The sequence below is a fragment of the Adiantum capillus-veneris genome, chromosome 15 (genome assembly GCF_014529385.1).
Source record: "Adiantum capillus-veneris isolate H3 chromosome 15, ASM1452938v2, whole genome shotgun sequence".
NCBI classification, from domain to species: domain Eukaryota; kingdom Viridiplantae; phylum Streptophyta; class Polypodiopsida; order Polypodiales; family Pteridaceae; genus Adiantum; species Adiantum capillus-veneris.
This window is the reverse complement of record NC_140945.1, coordinates 72,818,170-72,836,570: the sequence shown is the minus strand read 5'-3', so window position 1 is coordinate 72,836,570 and position 18,401 is coordinate 72,818,170. Positions and strand designations below refer to the sequence as shown.

General features: G+C 44.3%; 1 protein-coding gene across 2 annotated transcripts in view; it reads right to left on the bottom strand.

The window, feature by feature from the left end:
* Positions 1-16,592, bottom strand: part of LPXB (lipid-A-disaccharide synthase B) — a 29,897-nt gene extending 13,305 nt beyond the window's left edge. Inside the window, exon 1 of one of the 2 annotated variants that reach the window (XM_086482698.1) lies at positions 16,327-16,592. In XM_086482698.1, coding sequence (XP_086338824.1) covers positions 16,327-16,487 — 161 coding nt within the window. In that variant the 5' untranslated portion in view covers positions 16,488-16,592. The remainder of the gene's footprint in view (positions 1-16,326) is intronic. The other variant, XM_086482697.1, reaches the window with a different exon arrangement.
* Between the last annotated feature and the right edge of the window lie 1,809 nt (positions 16,593-18,401).

The window sequence follows — 18,401 nt, the reverse complement described above, 5'->3', positions numbered from 1 at the left end:
CACGAGGATTATGGCCATCATCCTTCATTTAGTTGCCCTTCATCTTCCATAGCCAAGGGTGTAGAGGTCATGCTCAAGACAAGCATGGTGATTGCGGTGATGGTGATGGTGTGGGTGTGTGTGTGTGCACTAGGCACACACAGTGCATAGTGTGTTCTTTGGTGATGTTGTGTGTTTTTGTGTGATGGTGACCCCTCTTTATATAAGGGAGGAGGGGGGGGAGAAATTCTAGAATTTAGAAATGAAGAAATCATTATCTACATAGGCCATGTGACTGTGGGCCCCACTTGTCTGGCTGTGTGTATATGTGCCAGAACAATAGTCTCATGAGAGAGAGACTAAGAGAGAGAGATGGGTTGATGAAAAAAAGTGAGAGGTGACATGGAGAATAAACTAATTACAAGAGGTGAGAGAGAGGAGTGTGTTCAGAGGTGAATCTGTGTGCAAATGTGTGTGAACACAAGAAAAATCAGGTAACCACCGGGTGGGGATGGGTCTGTGGGCACCTTTTTTAGTGAAACTGAGTGTGTGTGAGTGTGGGGGAGGTTATTTAGCTACAAGACAAGAGACATGGCGCCCTTTAGAGAGAGAGGGGGGTATTTGGGTCATGGGATATGATAGGAGAGAGAAAGGGGGGGTGGGGTATACTATTTTGGAAAATAAGGTAAGTTGCATGTGAGTTAGGGTGCATTATTGGTGAGTTAGAATACATTATTGGTGAGAGGTGGGGTAGCTTGAGGGGAGAGAGAAAGGAGAAAGGACAAGGGGAAGAGAGAGGGGGTTGACCTTTTGAGTGGAAGAGAAGAAAAGGGACACACGGCGGGGCAACAGTGAAGAAAAAGGAGGCAAGGTGGGGATGGGCTGCCCCGCAGGCGTGAGGTGGCCTATTTTACCTTTCTCATATATTTACATAATCATACCTTATTTTTTTCTTACTTTTTCCAATGTCTTTTATCACTCCCTCCCTAAGAGGGGGTTTTCATGGGGTGGGGACGAGAGAAGAGGGGTATGGGAGCTTGGCTTGTGAAAAGCCCCCATCAGTGTTATTGTGTGTGTGAGTAGTGGGTACAGGTGATCACAGTTTCAATGGAAAGCTTGCCTTCTCCTCTGTTCAATGTAGCACAATGATTCCGCTCTCATGCACCTCTCTCACCTTTTGAATGCAGAAACGTGATGCCCAGCTCAAGGGCTACTCATCTATATGTACAGTTGTGTGGGTTTAATATTTATGCATACCGTTTGAGCTGACAAACCCTCACCCACACATACTATCCTGCATTGGATGCGAAGTGGTTGAGGAGGAGGACCTAGCAGATACTCCTCAGATTGTGAAACTTTACCTCGAGGCTAATCAATGGAACCCAGAATTCAGGCCGGAGACCTGGTGCAGTGGGATGCACAAGAGAGGAGTTACTCCGCTCCTTTGTCAGCAGTGCCCTGATTTTGATACTAGAGTCACGATGTCTCTTTGAGCTTCAAGGATACTGAAAGCTGACAGTATTCTGCTATATGACTTTATGAAATGGAATTCCTGAATATGATACTGATTTGTTCTTGACTTCTTTTTAAGTGCAGAAACTGATAGACGAAATGACTGCAGCATTTTGGTCTACTTGATCTCGAATAGACATGGTTGCAATAGGGGTTAGTCAATCGGATATCGATGAGGTCCCGACTGGATCTAGATGCGATTACTGGCTACATTGCCGATAAATCATGGTCTAAGATCCGAATGAATGTTGAATGTCATGTGATGTCCTCTGATGTCTAGTGATGTCTTGTGATGTTGTGCGATGTGACTGTCGATTGGTACATGTGCTAGATGTGTGTTCCTAGTACGTAGGTACTTACAGTCAGTGTCTGCTAAGATGGTTTATGGCCTCTGTCTGTTTCACAGGCGTAATCGAGGGCGATTACAATGCTTTCAAGAGGGGGTATGTCACAAAGTGATGACGTGACTGCCCGAGAGCAGAAACCCTAACTGCTGCTGAAAACCCTAATTCTGGAAAGCCTAACCCTAAAACCTGCCAGAAACCCTAAAATTGCAAAAACCCTAACCCTAACCCTAATGGCAGCAAGGCAGAACCCGGAAAATGCGCAGATATGACACATGGCACCGTATGGTAGAATCCCGCTTTTTGCGGCGTGATTTACGGAAGGCCAGCTGATGGATTTTTTCTACGCAAAAAGAGAGAGAGAAAGAAACTTTGCTTTAATTTGGAAAGCTCAAGAGAGCTTGTGAGAGAAAAGAACCTTGGCTTTATTTTAAGCTTTCGGGGCTCTGCTTTTGGCAACCCTTGTAAAATAAGTAAGTGGATTGGGCTCCCACTCTGCAAAGCATCTGGACGCAGAGTCTAAGAGCGAGACCCAACCACTCTTGTACTTTGAACACTGATTAATACAAAAAGAAATACCGAAAGGGGCGCCAGTCTTTGAGGCCAATATCTCTAGGCACGGAACTCCGCCGGGCCAGTGCAAATCTATTGTGAATTGTGAACTGTTTTGAAGTGGTTATTTGGGGCTGTCGCGATTGATTCTTGACTTGGAGTGTCCAAGTCTGTTACATAGTATGCGATACTACGGACATTTCCAGATTTCTGTAAGATCAATGATGTCTCCTTCCGACTGAAACTGTCTGACACTTGGAGGATTCACAATGCATTTCATGCGAAACCCGAAGTGGAGGAAAACCTTGTTCCTGAACAGATTTTGGCACATAAGGACAGAAAGAATAAGGGTAAAGTAAGAAGGGGGTTCTTGGTTATATTCAAGAACTATCCTGCATCGGATGCAAAGTGGATGGAGGAGGAGGACCTAGCAGATACTCCTCGATTGTGAACCTTTACCTTGAAGCTTTTCGTTTAGCATAGTCTATTCCAAATGGAACCCAAAATTCAGCTTGATCGGAGATCTGGTGCAGTGGGATGCACAAGAGGGGAGTTACTCCGCTCCTTTGTCATCAGATGCCTTGATTTTTAGAATACTAGAGTCACTGATGTCTCTTTGAGTTTCAGGGATACTGACAGCTGACAGTATTCTGCTGTATGACTTTATGAAATGGAATTCCTGAATATGAAACTGATTTGTTCTTGACTTGTTTTTTAATGCAGGAACTGATAGACAAAATGACTGCAGCATTTTGGTCTAAATGGTCTCAAATAGACATGGTTGCAATAGGGGTTAGTCAATCGGACATCTATGAGGTCACGACTCGATCTAGATGCGATTGCTAACTGCATTGCCGATATATCATGGTCTGAGATCCGAATGAATATTGAATATCATGTGATGTCCCGTGATGTCATGTGATGTGACTGTCAATGGGTACATGTGCTAGATGTGTGTTCCTAGTGCGTAGGTACTAACAGTCAGTGTCTGCTAAGACAGTTCATGGCCTCTATCTGTTTTGGAGGCGTAATCGAGGGCGATTACAATGCTTTCAAGAGGGGGGGTATGTCACAAACTGTGACGTGGCTCAGCCCAATGCTAAAGAAAACCCTAACTGCAGGAAACCCTAAATGCAGTTTGTGACGTGGCTGCCCAGTACCCTAAGTGAAGGCTGCCGTACTGATGACGTGGCTGCAGGGTACGGACAGGCCCGCAAATTGCGGAGAACCTGACACGTGGCAGGCTGAACGACTTCCGTGAATTGCGGCGCTGCTTTTGGGCAAATTCAGCATGGGAAAGTCCTGCTTTATTTTCTACGCAATGTTGGACTTGCTTTTTCTACGCAAGATGAGAAAGAGAGATTTCTTTTGCTTTATTTTTACAAGCAAGAGAGAGGAAGAACCTTTGCTTTATTTTTTCAAAGCTTTTGAGTTTAACAGCTTTTGGGCTCTGCTTTTGGCATCCCATGTAACCTTTAAATAAGCGGGCTGGCCACTCACAACTCAGAGCATTTGGACGCAGAGTCTGAGTGTGAGCGCCTGTCCGCACTCTTGTACTTTGAACTCAGATTAATACAAAAAGAAATACCGAAAGGGGCGTCAGTCTTTGGGGCCAATATCTCTAGGCACGGAACTCCGTCGGGCCAGTGTCGAATAAATTGTGAACTGTGAACTGTTTTGAAGTGGTTATTTGGTGCTGTCGCGGTAGATTCTTGACTTGAAGTATCCAAGTCCGTTACAGAGTCAGTAGAGTTTGCACTTGAGGTATTGCATTTGTGTATGCTCCATTTACGTAATCAAAAGTAAATACCACATCGGCAACGGTGTGGGGGGCCCTTGAGAGGGTTGGTTGGGACCCCATCGGATGTAATTCTCTCTCTCTCTCTCTCTCTCTCTCTCTCTCTCTCTCTCTCTCTCACACACACACACATCTCTATCGCTCTCTCTCATTCCCTCTCTTCACGGAAAAGTAAAAGGAACCATCATTCAAGCTAAAAGGAATCACTAACGCAAGGAAAAGAAGTAAAGGATTTTTGGAAGTGTAAAACCTAAATCTTCACCATTTCAATTCCATTGCACCTGACGTTAGTAAATCCCCCTTTTGACAAGAGGTTGCTTGCAACCTTGATACCCAGGTTGTACCTATCTACGGAGGATTGCTCTGCGACCTCAACGTGTCTTGATGATGGCACCAAACCAAAAAAAAATATTCTTGTGATGGAGACACTAAAGAAGAAATCTATGAAGACATACATTGTAGTGGATAATGCTTTGGAGCGTTTACGAAAGTTACTCATAGCGAGGAGTTGCAAGAGTTACTTGAGAAAAAGATTCGGGTGTTGCCGATGTTTCCACACGACCAAAGAATTCTCGTGATGGAGACACTAAAGAAAAAATCTATGAAGACATACACAGTAGTGGATAATGCTTTGGAGCGTTTACGAAAGTCTACTCATAGCGAGGAGTTGCAAGAGTTACTTGAGAAGAAGGTTCTGGTGTTGCCGATGTTTCCACACGACCAATAGTTGGATGCCATCAACTACCAGGGCTAGAAGGTGCTTATGGAGGCGGTATTGGAGACCTATGACCTTAACTTCATAGTTCATGACGTGATTGAGTAGCCAAAGATGGTGCTAAGGTGGTGATTCCTACTTCCTTGGCAGAGCTTAGAGGACCTCATCAATCTTTGGAGGTTGGTGTAACGGACATCTTTGAGGATCTAATGTGTCTTTGGAGGATGGTGTGGCAAAGTCAAAAATTGTACGTCTTTGAGATACTAGAGCTGAATAAAATGTCAAAAATTGTACATCTTTGAGATACTCGAGCTAAATCAACGACATTTGCTTGATGTAATCGCGTGCATCTAAGTGTGAATGTGTGGGTGGGTATGCGTGGTTACATTGTGATTGATGTGTGTGTGTGTGTGTGTGTGTGTGAGAGAGAGAGAGAGAGAGAGAGAGACAACGACAAAGGATAAAGCGAAAGACAAGAGTAAAGATAAAGGCAAGACCCCCGTCTTAGTCACAGAGGCTTGGATAGTTCCCAAATAGGTGATTAAAGTACGTAATGAGGTTTCTTTACGCAATTATGTACCTTCTTCCTCCTCTCCCAACCTCTCTCAGAAGAAGCTTCTCTGCAACGATAACAAGTCTTTGGCGGAGGCTTGGGACAAGGTCGTTCGTTCCTATAAGGATGTAGTCATAGAGGATACTTCAAGACCTCTTTCTTCTTCGCCCAATACATCCCATTCGATATTGCCGAAGTCTTATCAGGTAGCATTTCCTCATCCACCTTTGGTCGACGAGGATGTGCTTATGCACAGCAACAATTAAATTATCCTCTTTCTTTGACCTTTGTACATATTAGTTATACTGCATAGCTCTTTAAAATGCATTTCATACAATGTGCGTGGGTTAAGCAATCACGCAAAGTGGCGGCTTACTTGGCAATATGTACATACATGTAAGGCAAACATCGTAGTTTTACAAGAACATAATCAGCATGAGTATGCTGGCCAGATATCTTACTACGAGGGGTATTTGATCGCCTATGCAGGATCTGGCGATTACTAAGGAGTGCTTATGCTTATTCGTCATGAACTGCAACCAATTCTGGCTTTTAACGATCCTGATGGGAGTGGATGGTAATCCAATGTATGGTGAATGGGGAAGTCTTTGAATTTGCAGGTGTATATGCTTATACAGCTTCTGCGGAAAGGGCAAGCTATGGAATGATATGGCATATTACAATTGGCGCTCGAATGCATTTCTTTGTGGGATTTTAATAATGCGCCGAATCCTCGGGATAATACGACTGGTCATTCTCATATGCTAGCCGTGGAAAAGCAGTCATGGGATCACTTGATGTCGCGATGTAATGCATTGGATATGTGGTATTCTTTGCATAAGAATGATCCAGGATTCACTTTCCAGCACAAGCGTTGTCCTCTTATCGTGCTCGCTTGGATCAATGGTATATTTTGCATATGCAACAGTATGAGGACTATATATGTGAAATGAGTATTGATTATATGCTTGGCATCTCAGATCATGCTCCCATAAGTGTATCATTACACTTTGTCTACATGCAAGATGCTACCACATTACCCAAGAAGCGGTTGCTACATATCGATAATGCATATTTGTCAACCTTTCGCAATATGATTGTGGATACCATTTCGCCTCTTTTGTTCCAGATGTATGGTCATATTGACATGGCTTGGTATCGTTTTGTTATGCGAGTTCAACATGTCATTCAAGAGTACGGAAAAGTCTAGATGTCACGCCAACGAAGGCAAGTGCAGCATGCTAAAAGTACATGTCAAATATTAATGCAAATGGTCAATAATTCTCAGCTCTCTGAAGCTCAGCTGGCTGAATTATTTTCAGCTCAAAATATATTGCGTCTCGATGATCAAAGAAAACTGACCAAGTGGCAAACTAGAGCTAGATAGCATGCATTTCAAAATAGAGGTTGTGCTTCCAAGCAGATTTTCAAGCATTTACATCATACTAGACAAAATCAAGCTATCAAAAGAATTAAACTTCCATCTAGGGAGTGGACTTCTTCCATGCAGAAGCTTATTGAAGCTTTGGTGATACATCATGGGACTGTTTTTGCGGCTCCTACTCATCTTTCACAGAAAGCACGGCAAGTACGTTTTTTGTCTATCGCATGTAAATCCAATCCTTTCCCCGCAGCAAGCACAGGAGCTTGAGGTTCCTTCCACTGAGGAGGAATTGCAACGCAGCTTAAGGCATTTGGGCCGTGGGAAATCCCCGGGTTGGGATGGACTCACTGTTGAGTTTTTCATTTCATCATGGGATCATCTCAAGGACCCATTGCTATTTATGGTGAATAGGGCATGGGAACAACAGCAGATGCCATCCTCTTAGAAAGAGGGCTTTCTTAAATTGTTGCCGAAACTGGTCCTATGTGAGGAGTTCTCCCATTGGCGATCGATCACTCTCATGCCTATTGTTTATAAGTTAATGGCCAAGATGCTTGTTAATTGTATCAAAGATTACCTGCATTCAGGCATACATCAATCTCAATATGGTTTTATTCCACGACGCCAAATTACTAATAATCTGGCAAATGTCATTCTTCCTATGGAATATGCAAAGTACACCAAGCAGGATGTGCTGGCCATGCAGGTTGACATAGAAAAAGCTTTTGACTCGGTCCTTTGGGACTACATTGCTGAGGTATGCAGCTTGGATTTGGGCTTAAACTTGCGCAGGTGGTGTATTTCTTATATTGCTCATAGCACATCCGCTGGTTTGCTTGATGGTTACATTACTGATCCTTGGTCTCTAGGTCGTTCTGTCAGGCAAGGATGTCCTCTCAGTGCTTTGCTTTATGCTATTGCTACTCATCCTTTGTTTATGCATTTAGAGTCCTTAACCTCAGCTGGAGACTTGCATGGCCTGACACTGCCGTCTGGAAAGCATTTTATTAGTCAAGGGTATACGGATGATTCATTGTTCACACCTCGGAATCATTATGAGGATGCTCAGCAAATTATGCATGTTCTCCATCTCTTTGGATTGGCGGCTGGGCTGAAAGTTAACTTTCGCAAATCCAGGTTGATCCCTCTCAATGCTCATGAATGGCACAAGGTATTATGCCCGGGTGAGATTGTTTCCTATCACACTAGTGTGTCATTTGGGATATTCAATTGAATGAAATGTGTCTGCTAAGCATAAGCTTGATTGGGTATGGTATCACCTTGAATCTAAATTGGATTACTGGAAATTATCTACCTGGCCACTACATGTGCGTCTCAAAATTGTCCAATGTATTCTTGTGGCATATGTGCAGTTTTATCCGCCTCTCTTATCTTGGCCACAACAAAGATTGAATAGCCTCATGTCATGCATCATGGAGTATTTTTGGCGCACCTCCTCTCGTCGTAAAGGCCTTAGGCTTCTTTCTATGGATAAAATATGCACTCCTAAGCGCCTTGGGGATTGAATATTTTGGATTTACGAAAACATGTCTACGCCAGGAAAGCCATGTTGTTACCCGTTCTATGTTGTTACCTGTTCTGGTGGCCCAACAGCAACCTTGGACTCAAATGCTTTCTTATCTATGCGCCAATATTGTTACACCTGCTTTTGGTCATTGGCATACATCGTATTGGAAGGTCATATTTGGCAAGCTTGAAGGTCGTATTTCAGGCTGCCCCTTTGCTTCTTCCCTTATTGTTAATTGGAGGCTATTACAGTGCATTTATCATGGCATGGTCGTCGATTCCCTTCTAGGAATTCTCTGAGATTGGAGAGTATTCATTGGAGTAAGGTCTTCTCAACCAGTCTGACTCAGCGCTCTCCTCGTCAGGCATACTTCCTGTCACAAAGTGATGACGTGGCGGACAGCAGAAACCCTAATTTCTGCCAGAAACCCTAAAATTCCTGCAAACCCTAATTTTTGCCAAAAACCCTAAATTCCAGAAATCGCGGAGGCGGATTATTATTATAAAAAAAAAAAAAAAAATTTTGAAAATGGTGAGCGACGCGAATTTTGCTTTTGCTTTTTTTTTAATAAAAAAAAAAGAGAAAAGACTCTCAAGAGAGAGAGAGAACTGATGCTTTTGATTTTAAAAGCTTTTGGGGCTCTACTTTTGGGCATCCCTTGTAACCTTTAAATTAGTGGTGAGGGCCTCACTTCTCAAAGCATCTGGACGCAGAGTCTGAGAGTGAAACCCTAACCGCTCTCTTGTACTTTGATGATTGATTAATATAAAAAGAAATACCGAAAGGGGCGCCAGTCTTTGGGGCCAATATCTCTAGGCACGGAACTCCGCCGGGCCAGTGCAAATCTATTGTGATCTGTGAATTGTTTTGAAGTGGTTATTTGGTGCTGTCGCGGTTGATTCTTGACTTGGAGTGTCCAAGTTTGTTACAGTGGTATCAGAGCACGGTCGATTTCTCTTCTACGGGAAATCCGATCCCCGAATTTTTTTCCGCGGCACCTATGGCTTCAGGCAATGATCAGTCGACTCCCTCTGCATCTGGAGATGCAGGCTGGGATCACAACGAAGATTCAGACAGAGAGTATGGCCCGCCTCGGCCTACTCAGGCGGAGCAAAGAGAGATGGAGTGTCGTCAATTGATTGGCGATGCAACAAAGATGATGCTCAATTTTGCCAAGGACCCGAAGATGGCAAAATATATGAACCAGACCTCTTTGAAAGAGGTACAGATGGAGTTGCAGAGAACCACAACACCACTCCCGAAACCCGCTCTCAAGAAACCTTCTGCCTCCAAGAAATATACGGAGAAGGAACTGGAGAACGTGGTTGATACACGGATTGCTAAGCTTTTTGACACGCAAAAGAAAGCCAAAAAGCACGGCAAAAAGCAGAAGAAAGACACTGACTTCCCGGGATATTTAGGTCGTCGGTCGACATTTGACAAGGCAAAGAAATTGAAGAAGCGCGTCAAGTTTGAAGACCTACCCAGTTCTTCTTCTTCTTCTTCTGACAGTTCTTCTAGCTCCTCGGATTAGAGCGAAGAAGACAGAAAAAAGCAAAAAGTGAAGCAAGACACAAAGCTTCGGAAAGGGCAAGAAAAAGGCAAAGAAGGCTACATCTCGCCCAGAGATAGACAGTTCTACTGAGGACTCGTCTACTTACAGCTCAGACTCCGATGACGGAAAGTTTTATGCGAACAAGAAGAATTTTTTTTTACAAAGCCAACCAGTATGACTTTCTCGAAGATAAAAGCAAGAAAGTCCGAGAGTTTAAGGAAGGTGGCCACTCGATCAAGTTTGATACTTTTGAGGATACTCAGATGCTTCGAAGGCTTTGTCTTTTATACAGCAGTTTGACATCGCTTTCGCGGGAGGACGCTATTCAGAGCACTCCAAGATTCGGAGAGCTGCCTCTTACTTTAAGGGGAATGCTCGTACTTGGTGGTCCACGCTTCTATTAAGCAAGACTGTGCCAGTTACATGGCTGAAATTCAAGAGGCTTTTTATTTCTTCTTGGTTGACTCAAGAGTTTGAGCGAGATATACGAGCTGCTTGGAACCATCTCCGGATGACCAAGAGCGATACAGTGAATTCTTATTGTGAAAGATTTTGGAGCTCTTTTCTACCCGCCTCTTCATTCAAGAAGATCTCGTTCAGAGAACAGATTGAGCAGTTTACCTTGGGTCTACCTACAGAGATCCGAAATCACTGCTTGGAACAGAAGTCAGCTTCTATTCAAGAGTTGATGAGTCATGCGAAGCGGGGCTTTGCCATTCACTCTGGCAGTCTGACCTACCCCACAGATGAGGCCATGACACAACGAGCCGAACAGACTTCTGGGAATGAAAGTAGAATGAAAAAGAGCAACCCAGAGAAAAAAAAGGATGCACGACCCAAGCTTACTCCTGAGGAGAGAGCGAGGGGAAGTGCTTTGGATGCGGGGAACATGGACATATTTCCGCAAAGTGCCCTGATAAGGCACAGAAAGAACACAAAGATAAAGACGACGACAGGTCTGAGAGTTCGAGAGCAGTTGAGGAATGTGGCAGAAAAGGCAGATAGAAAAGCAGAACTGGTACCACATGGCGTGGGACCTGCACCGAATCTAATGAATGAAAGTACAAACTTTGCCGCTTTCGGGACAAAGTGAAGGATCAGGAAGCTCTTTTGAAGGAGCCAAGGCCAACTTCTTTTCACTTGGAATTGGCGGCTCGATTTGGAACTGCGCCCGACAGACTGACGCCACAGGCGGAGGTAGTTCGACTGGCACCCGGATGGGATGTTGCCATTACACCGAGCATTGGCAAACTTCGTTTGCAATGACAGGGGTGTTCAGGGCACGTGAGTGACGTTCTACTCGGGATCCCTTGGTACCACAAGAACTACGCCGTGGTTGACTACCGGGCCGAGAAAGCGACTTTGATAAATGAAGGGCTTAGAGATTGTACTTGATGAACTTCAGTTTTCTTACTCATTCTTTTGGGAGAACTGAACGATGGATAAAGGTTGAATATGTTTTGACCTGAAGAAAAGAACGCCAAGATTTTTTTCTCCACGCTCATGCCGATTGCTTTTGAGAGGGCCTGAAGATCATACCATTGATCTGATATCTGGAAGCACGCCACCGAATCGGCCACCTTATCGTGTGAGCCGAGTACAGAATGAAAAGATTATGAACTCAGTGAAAGACCTCTTGGAAAAGGGTCTTGTCCAGCTTAGTACTTCACCGTATTGCTCTCCAGTGTTGTTGGTTTTGAAGAAAGACAGATCTTGGAGAATGTGCATCGATTATAGCACTCTCAACGAAATCACCATCAAGAACAGATTTCCGATTCCTAGGATCGATGATATACTCGACAGGTTACAGGGATCCTCGTGCTTTAGCAGGATTGACTTGAAGAGTGGATATCATCAGATCAGGATAGCGCCAGGAGATGTCTACAAGACAGCTTTTCGGACGACTTTTGGGTTATTTGAGTTTTTGGTGATGCCTTTTGGCTTAACCAATGCTCCTGCGACATTTAACCGGATGATGGACAGGATTTTTCGAGAGTACAGGCTATTTGTTGGCACTTTCTTTGACGACATCATTGTTTTCTCCAAGAATGAGGCAGAACACAGAGATCATCTGCTTCAAGTCTTTCAGGCATTACGAGATCACACGTTAGTGATTAATGCAAAGAAAAGTGAATTTTTTTCCTACCAGAGATACACTTTTTGGGACACATTGTGTCAGCAGCAGGAGTGCAAATGGACCCGGCCAAGATAGAGACTATCCGTGATTGGCCCGATTTGAGGAATGTCCATAAAGTTGGAAGCTTCTTGGGACTGTGTTCGTACTACAGGCGGTTCATACGAAAGTTTGCAGAGGTTGCTTCCCCTTTGCATATCTTGACACAGAAAGGAGTACCTTTTTCGTGGGGACCCACAGAGGTGACTGCCTTTGAGACATTGAAAGAGAAATTTGACTACGGGACCTATTTTGACTTTGCCGGACTTGCAGAAGTCATTCGAAGTATATTGTGATGCTTGTGGTCGTAGTCTGGGTGCGGTCTTGATGCAAGAAGGCCATGTCATAGCTTACGAGAGCCGTTTGTTCTCTAGGCCGGAGATGACAGCACAGATTTATGAGAAAGAGCTTTTGGCGGTTATCCATGCTCTTACTCAGTGGCGGCATTACCTACTCGGAGCGGATTTTACTGTCTTTACAGACCATCAGAGTTTGCGCTACTTCTTGTCACAGAAGCAGCTTTCGGAAAAGCAGATGCGGTGGGCGAACATCTTGTCACAGTTTCACTTCCAGATTGTCCATGTGCAGGGACAGAAGAATGTGGTGGCAGATGCTTTGTCTCGGAAACCGTTGGTTCTGGCTATTTCCGCGATACATCATAGGAGCTTCGAGGATATGGTCGATCAGTATGCCACAGATACAGATTTTGCAGATATTTTTACACGGATACGGGATGGGGAGACAGTAGCGGGATACTCCCTTCGGGAAGGCTACTTGATGAAAAAGACTATGTTGTGCGTTACACAGCCGTTGAGGGAAAAGGTTATGACTGAATGCCACTGTCCACCTTTACGGGTCACCGCGGCATTGCTACCACCATGAAAGGGGTAGAGAGATATTTCTTTTGGCCGAGACTCAAGAAAGATGTGGAAGAGTTTGTGCGCAGTTGCTTGGTATGCCAGAAGGTCAAGTTTGACAGGCATAAAGCACAGGGATTGTTACAGCCTTTACCCATACCCACCCGCCCCTGGGAAAGTATAGCGATGGATTTCATTTTTGATCTCCCGAGAACACAGAGTGGTCACGATGGTATCTGGACTGTTATTGACAGATTTAGCAAACAGGCTCATTTCATTCCAGTGAAGAAAACAGTCAAGCCGGATCACTTAGCGAGACTGTTTGTGGCCCAGATTTTCAGATTACATGGCATGCCTAAGACAATTGTCTCCGACAGAGACCCCAGATTTACGAGTTTGTTTTGGAAGGCAATTTGGGAGAACATTGGCACGCGGTTGCAGTTCTCGTCATCGTTCCACCTGCAGACTGATGGGCAATCCGAGATTGCCAATTCAGTGGTTCTAGATTTATTGAAGTCTTATATCTCAGATCAGAAGACTCAATGGGAAAGATATTTACCTTTGGTGGAATTTGCCTACAATAACACGATACACTCGTCGACAGGGAAGGCGCCATTTGAGATTGTTGAAGGTGCTGCAAAGGTTCCACCCTTCCTGAGCACGAAAGATAAGATCTTTGAAGCGGATGAATATACGCGAGATCTGGATACGGCTTTTGCCAAGGTTCGCGAGACTTTGCAGAAGTCTCAAGAACGACAGAAAAAGGCAGCGGATCGCCATCGTCGCGACATGAAATTGAAGGAGGATGATTGGGTGCTCTTACGTTTTGAGAAGGCACGCCTACGAAAGAACAAGGGAAAGGAGAGGCTTTTTCCAAAGCTTAGTATGTGATACTACGGACCTTTCCAGATTACTGACAAGATAAATGATGTCTCCTTCCGATTGAAACTGCCAGATACTTGGAGGATTCACAGTGCATTGCATGTGAGTCTCTTGAAACCTGTTAAGGGTGATGTGCCTGATGATGGGGAGCCTGATGAGCAACCCAAAGTGGAAGAAAACGAGGAGATCCTTGTTTCTGAACAGATTTTGGCACATAATGATACGAAGAAGGGTAAAGTCCGAAGGCGGGTTCTTGGTTAAGTTCAAGAACTTTCCTGCATTTGATGCGAAGTGGATGGAGGAGGAGGACCTAGCAGATACTCCTCGGATTGTGAAACTTTACCTCGATGTTTTGGTTTAGCATAGTCTACTCCAAATGGAACCCAGAATTCAGCTTGGCCGAAGATCTGGTGCAGTGGGATGCACAAGAGGGGAGTTACTCCGCTCTTTTGTCAACAGATGCCTCGATTTTGATACTAAAGTCACTGATGTCTCTTTGAGCTTCAGGGATACTGAGAGCTGACAGTCTTCTGCTGGATGACTTTATGAAATGGAATTCCTGATTATGATACTGATTTGTTCTTGACTTCTTGTGAGTGCAGGAACTGATAGACGAAATGACTGCAGCATTTTGGTCTAATTGATCTCGAATAGACATGGTTGCAATAGGGGTTAGTCAATCGGACATCGATGAGGTCCCGATTGGACCTAGATGTGATTGCTAGCTACATTGCCGATAAATCATGGTCTAAGATCCGAATGAATGTTGAATGTCATGTGATGTCCTGTGATGTCTGGTGATGTCCTGTGATGTCGTGTGATGTGACTGTCGATTTTGTACATGTGCTAGATGTGTGTTCCTAGTACGTAGGTACTAACAGTCAGTGTCTGCTAAGACGGTTTATGGCTTTTGTCGGTTTTGCAGGCGTAATCGCGGTCGATTACAATGCTTTCAAGAGGGGGGTATGTCACAAAGTGATGACGTGGCGGACAGCAGAAACCCTAATTTCTGCCAGAAACCCTAAAATTCTTGCAAACCCTAATTTTTGCCAAAAACCCTAAATTCCAGAAATCGCGGAGGCGGATTATTATTATAAAAAAAAAAAAAAAAAATTTGAAAATGGTGAGCGACGCGAATTTTGCTTTTGCTCTTTTTTTAATAAAAAAAAAAGAGAAAAGACTCTCAAGAGAGAGAGAGAACTGATGCTTTTGATTTTAAAAGCTTTTGGGGCTCTACTTTTGGGCATCCCTTGTAACCTTTAAATTAGTGGTGAGGGCCTCACTTCTCAGAGCATCTGGACGCAGAGTCTGAGAGTGAAACCCTAACCGCTCTCTTGTACTTTGATGATTGATTAATATAAAAAGAAATACCGAAAGGGGCGCCAGTCTTTGGGGCCAATATCTCTAGGCACGGAACTCCGCCGGGCCAGTGCAAATCTATTGTGATCTGTGAATTGTTTTGAAGTGGTTATTTGGTGCTGTCGCGGTTGATTCTTGACTTGGAGTGTCCAAGTTTGTTACACTTCCTCTCTCCAAAAGGACTATCGCAAGTTGATCAGGTGGTTGATATTGATGGGCATGTTTTGCCTTTTCGGGATGCAACTCGGCGCTTCACATTGGGTCCTCATTATCATCATGTTTGGCGGGAGATTCAGTCCATGCTTGTGGACTTTGCCCCAATACCTCCATGCATCGTGGATTCTCGTTTGCTCGACTGGTGCCTCTGATCACTTGTCCGCTGGCCGTGTTTATGCCTTCTTACAAGCGGATGCTTGGATAGTGCAGCATGGCAGCCTGTCATGGACTATTCATGAATCCAGATTGTGGTGGAAACGCACTTTGTCTCGTATATGGAAGAATCATTTGCCTCTGAAAGAGCGCATCTTCCTATGGTGATGTGTGGTGGGTGCTCTTCCAATTGGTCGCTTCCTACAGGCAAGGGATATCACGTCCTCTTCATGTTCCCGATGTGGTGTTGCTGAGGAATCAGTGTCGCACATGTTATGGCAGTGTAGACACTCTCATCTTTTCTATTGTAGGCTCTCGGATGACCTTCATCTTCGTTTCCCCTCAGGTGCCTTTCATAAACGGTTTTGGCTCTTTGGTGTGATACAGCCTCGGCATTCTCAGTTTGAGGTATTCTTTAGCTGGGTCAGGTTTTGGGCTTTGTGGGCCCTATACCAGCACAAACTTCAGATGTTTCATGGCTCTATGGCTGATCCTTTTCACCACTTTAAATTGTCGCTTGGGCAATCATTACACTATGCCTTGGAGGCTGGCTTTATGCCTCCAGAAATTTCTTTGAATGTTTTTAGCTTTCTTTTCATGAGAACACTAGTGTTCCCTTCTGTTGTATATCATCTTCTAGTGGGTTTTCCTCGTGTTGAGGTTTCCCACTTGGTAAATTAACACCAGTGATTTACAAAAAAACAAAAAAAAGTGTGTGTGTGTGTGTGTGTGTGTGTGTGTGTGTGTGAAGACATGATTTCCGTACCCGCCAACTCCAGCAAACTTGAGACCAAAAGGATGCAGCTGGTTTAAGGAGGCCATCAGGCGGGAGCCGATGACATCGCCCGAAGGTTCACCCGCGATCAGGAACACACGGAGCTGATGGTAGTAGCGACAACTGAAGGCTCTCCTGAAGAAGCACCTCATCCCCGTGCTTTTGCTGTTTACTGCCGTTAGTGCTCCTTAAGAGTCATCCTCCCCTTTACAACGGGGTGCAACCCATGGGATTGACCGACCCAAATTCAATCCCAACGCCTCGCTCGCATGCATACCTTGCGAAACTGTGCGTTTATAATTTTTAATAATTAATAAAACACTAATCTCGGGATTCGGAAAAATTAATCTCGAGATCTCTTTATATATCGACGACTGAGATTCAACAATAGCCCCGATTTGGATATGTATCATTGATTCCATGGTTTGCACCCGGAGGCCATGGCAGATTACACAACAGTTGCCTAAAGATGGACATCGGGTGCATGAGCCAGCGGGCTTTTGAGTGACAAAAAAGCCCTCTAATCAACATTTAAAAAAAGGACCCTTTGAAATTTAGAGGGCCCTTTACAAATCTTCATGTGTGCCCATATGCCCAGTAACAACAAGTATCCACTCGACTGCATACACAAGGAAATTCAGAGTACACATACCTGTTTTGACTTGTTGATCCCCTATAACAAGTTAAAAAGGCATTTCTCAATTGTAAGGGGTGGTTGAAGGACCCCCTAAACTTTTTGAGAGAAAATTTAGGTGGAGGGCCCTTTGCTTTTGAGCAACCGTATGAGGCATGCATTACTTCTTTCAAGGGCCCCCCAAAAGCACCATTAAAGGGTCTATGGGGGATCCCTCTAAGGGTTTTGAGACTTTCGCGCTCGACAACCAAAATTGGGTAGGGGATTGAGTGTAAAAAGGGAGGGCCAAAGCAATTGACCACCAAAGTCTCTGCCCTTGTTTGATTTTGAATATATACTTGTGCTTGGATTGTATGGTGTGTAAAACACCCTGTCCATCCTAGGGATGGGCAGAGACTCCTTTAGTGTGTAAATGCCCTTAGTTCCAATTGCAAACATTCCAAAGCACAATTTGATCACATTGTGTGGAGAATTCAAAGGGTGGACCATCGAGATTCAAAGGCTCAATGAATACATCTCTTTATGCCTTCAATAAGGCCACATGGGACAACCCTTTAGAGAAGACGATGGGGAGAAACATCATTCCTCCACTCCTCATCGACATTCAAGAATCTATGGTGTTTGCAACCCTCCAATCAAGTTTCCTATTAGAAATTCTACTATGTACTCTCTCTCTCTCTCTCTCTCTCTCTCTCTCTCTCTCTCTCTCTCTCTCTCTCTCTCTCTCTCTCTCTCTCTCTCTCTTCCCCCTTGTTGCTTTACATTGGTAATACCCGAGCCAAACACGCAACAAGCAAATTCAATGAAAGGGGAGCAAGGCTTCTACCGGATGCAAGGGCATGTGAAGAGCATGGAAAGCCATGGAAAATTTTTGAGCTGCAAGGCAAGCCATGGGGCGAGGAGCCATCAAAGCTCCATATGTTTTCATTATCTCAAGATGTTAAAGCAAGGCTTAAGGTTTGTTTCTCTACAAACATGGCTTATAACCCTTCCTCTCAAGTGGATTTGAACCACGCTTTTACTTACCAATTTAGTGATCAACAAGCACGAGCAATTCAAGTTTGTCGGAGCAAGGCTCTTTATAAGGTGTGTGACGAGCGCAGCAAGACCATGCACAACCATGCAAGGCAAGGCAAGACTATTAAGTTCAAAGAGAAAAGAAAATGTAGAGCTCGAAGTTGGGAGCTAATTTAAGGAACAAGGCCAAGCAAAAACCATCATGCAAAGGTATCGACTTTCAAAGAGCAAAGCTCTGTAGATGGTCTATCAAGAAGGCAAACACTTCCAAGACATTATCGAAACTGTAATTTCCTTAGCAAGGCATGGTGGCTTCAATGAAGGCAAACGGCTCAAGATTTGGAACCTGAGGATACAAACCAATTTTTGGAGATCTAAGAGGTCAAAAAATTGCAAATGCTTGCTGCTACATGTG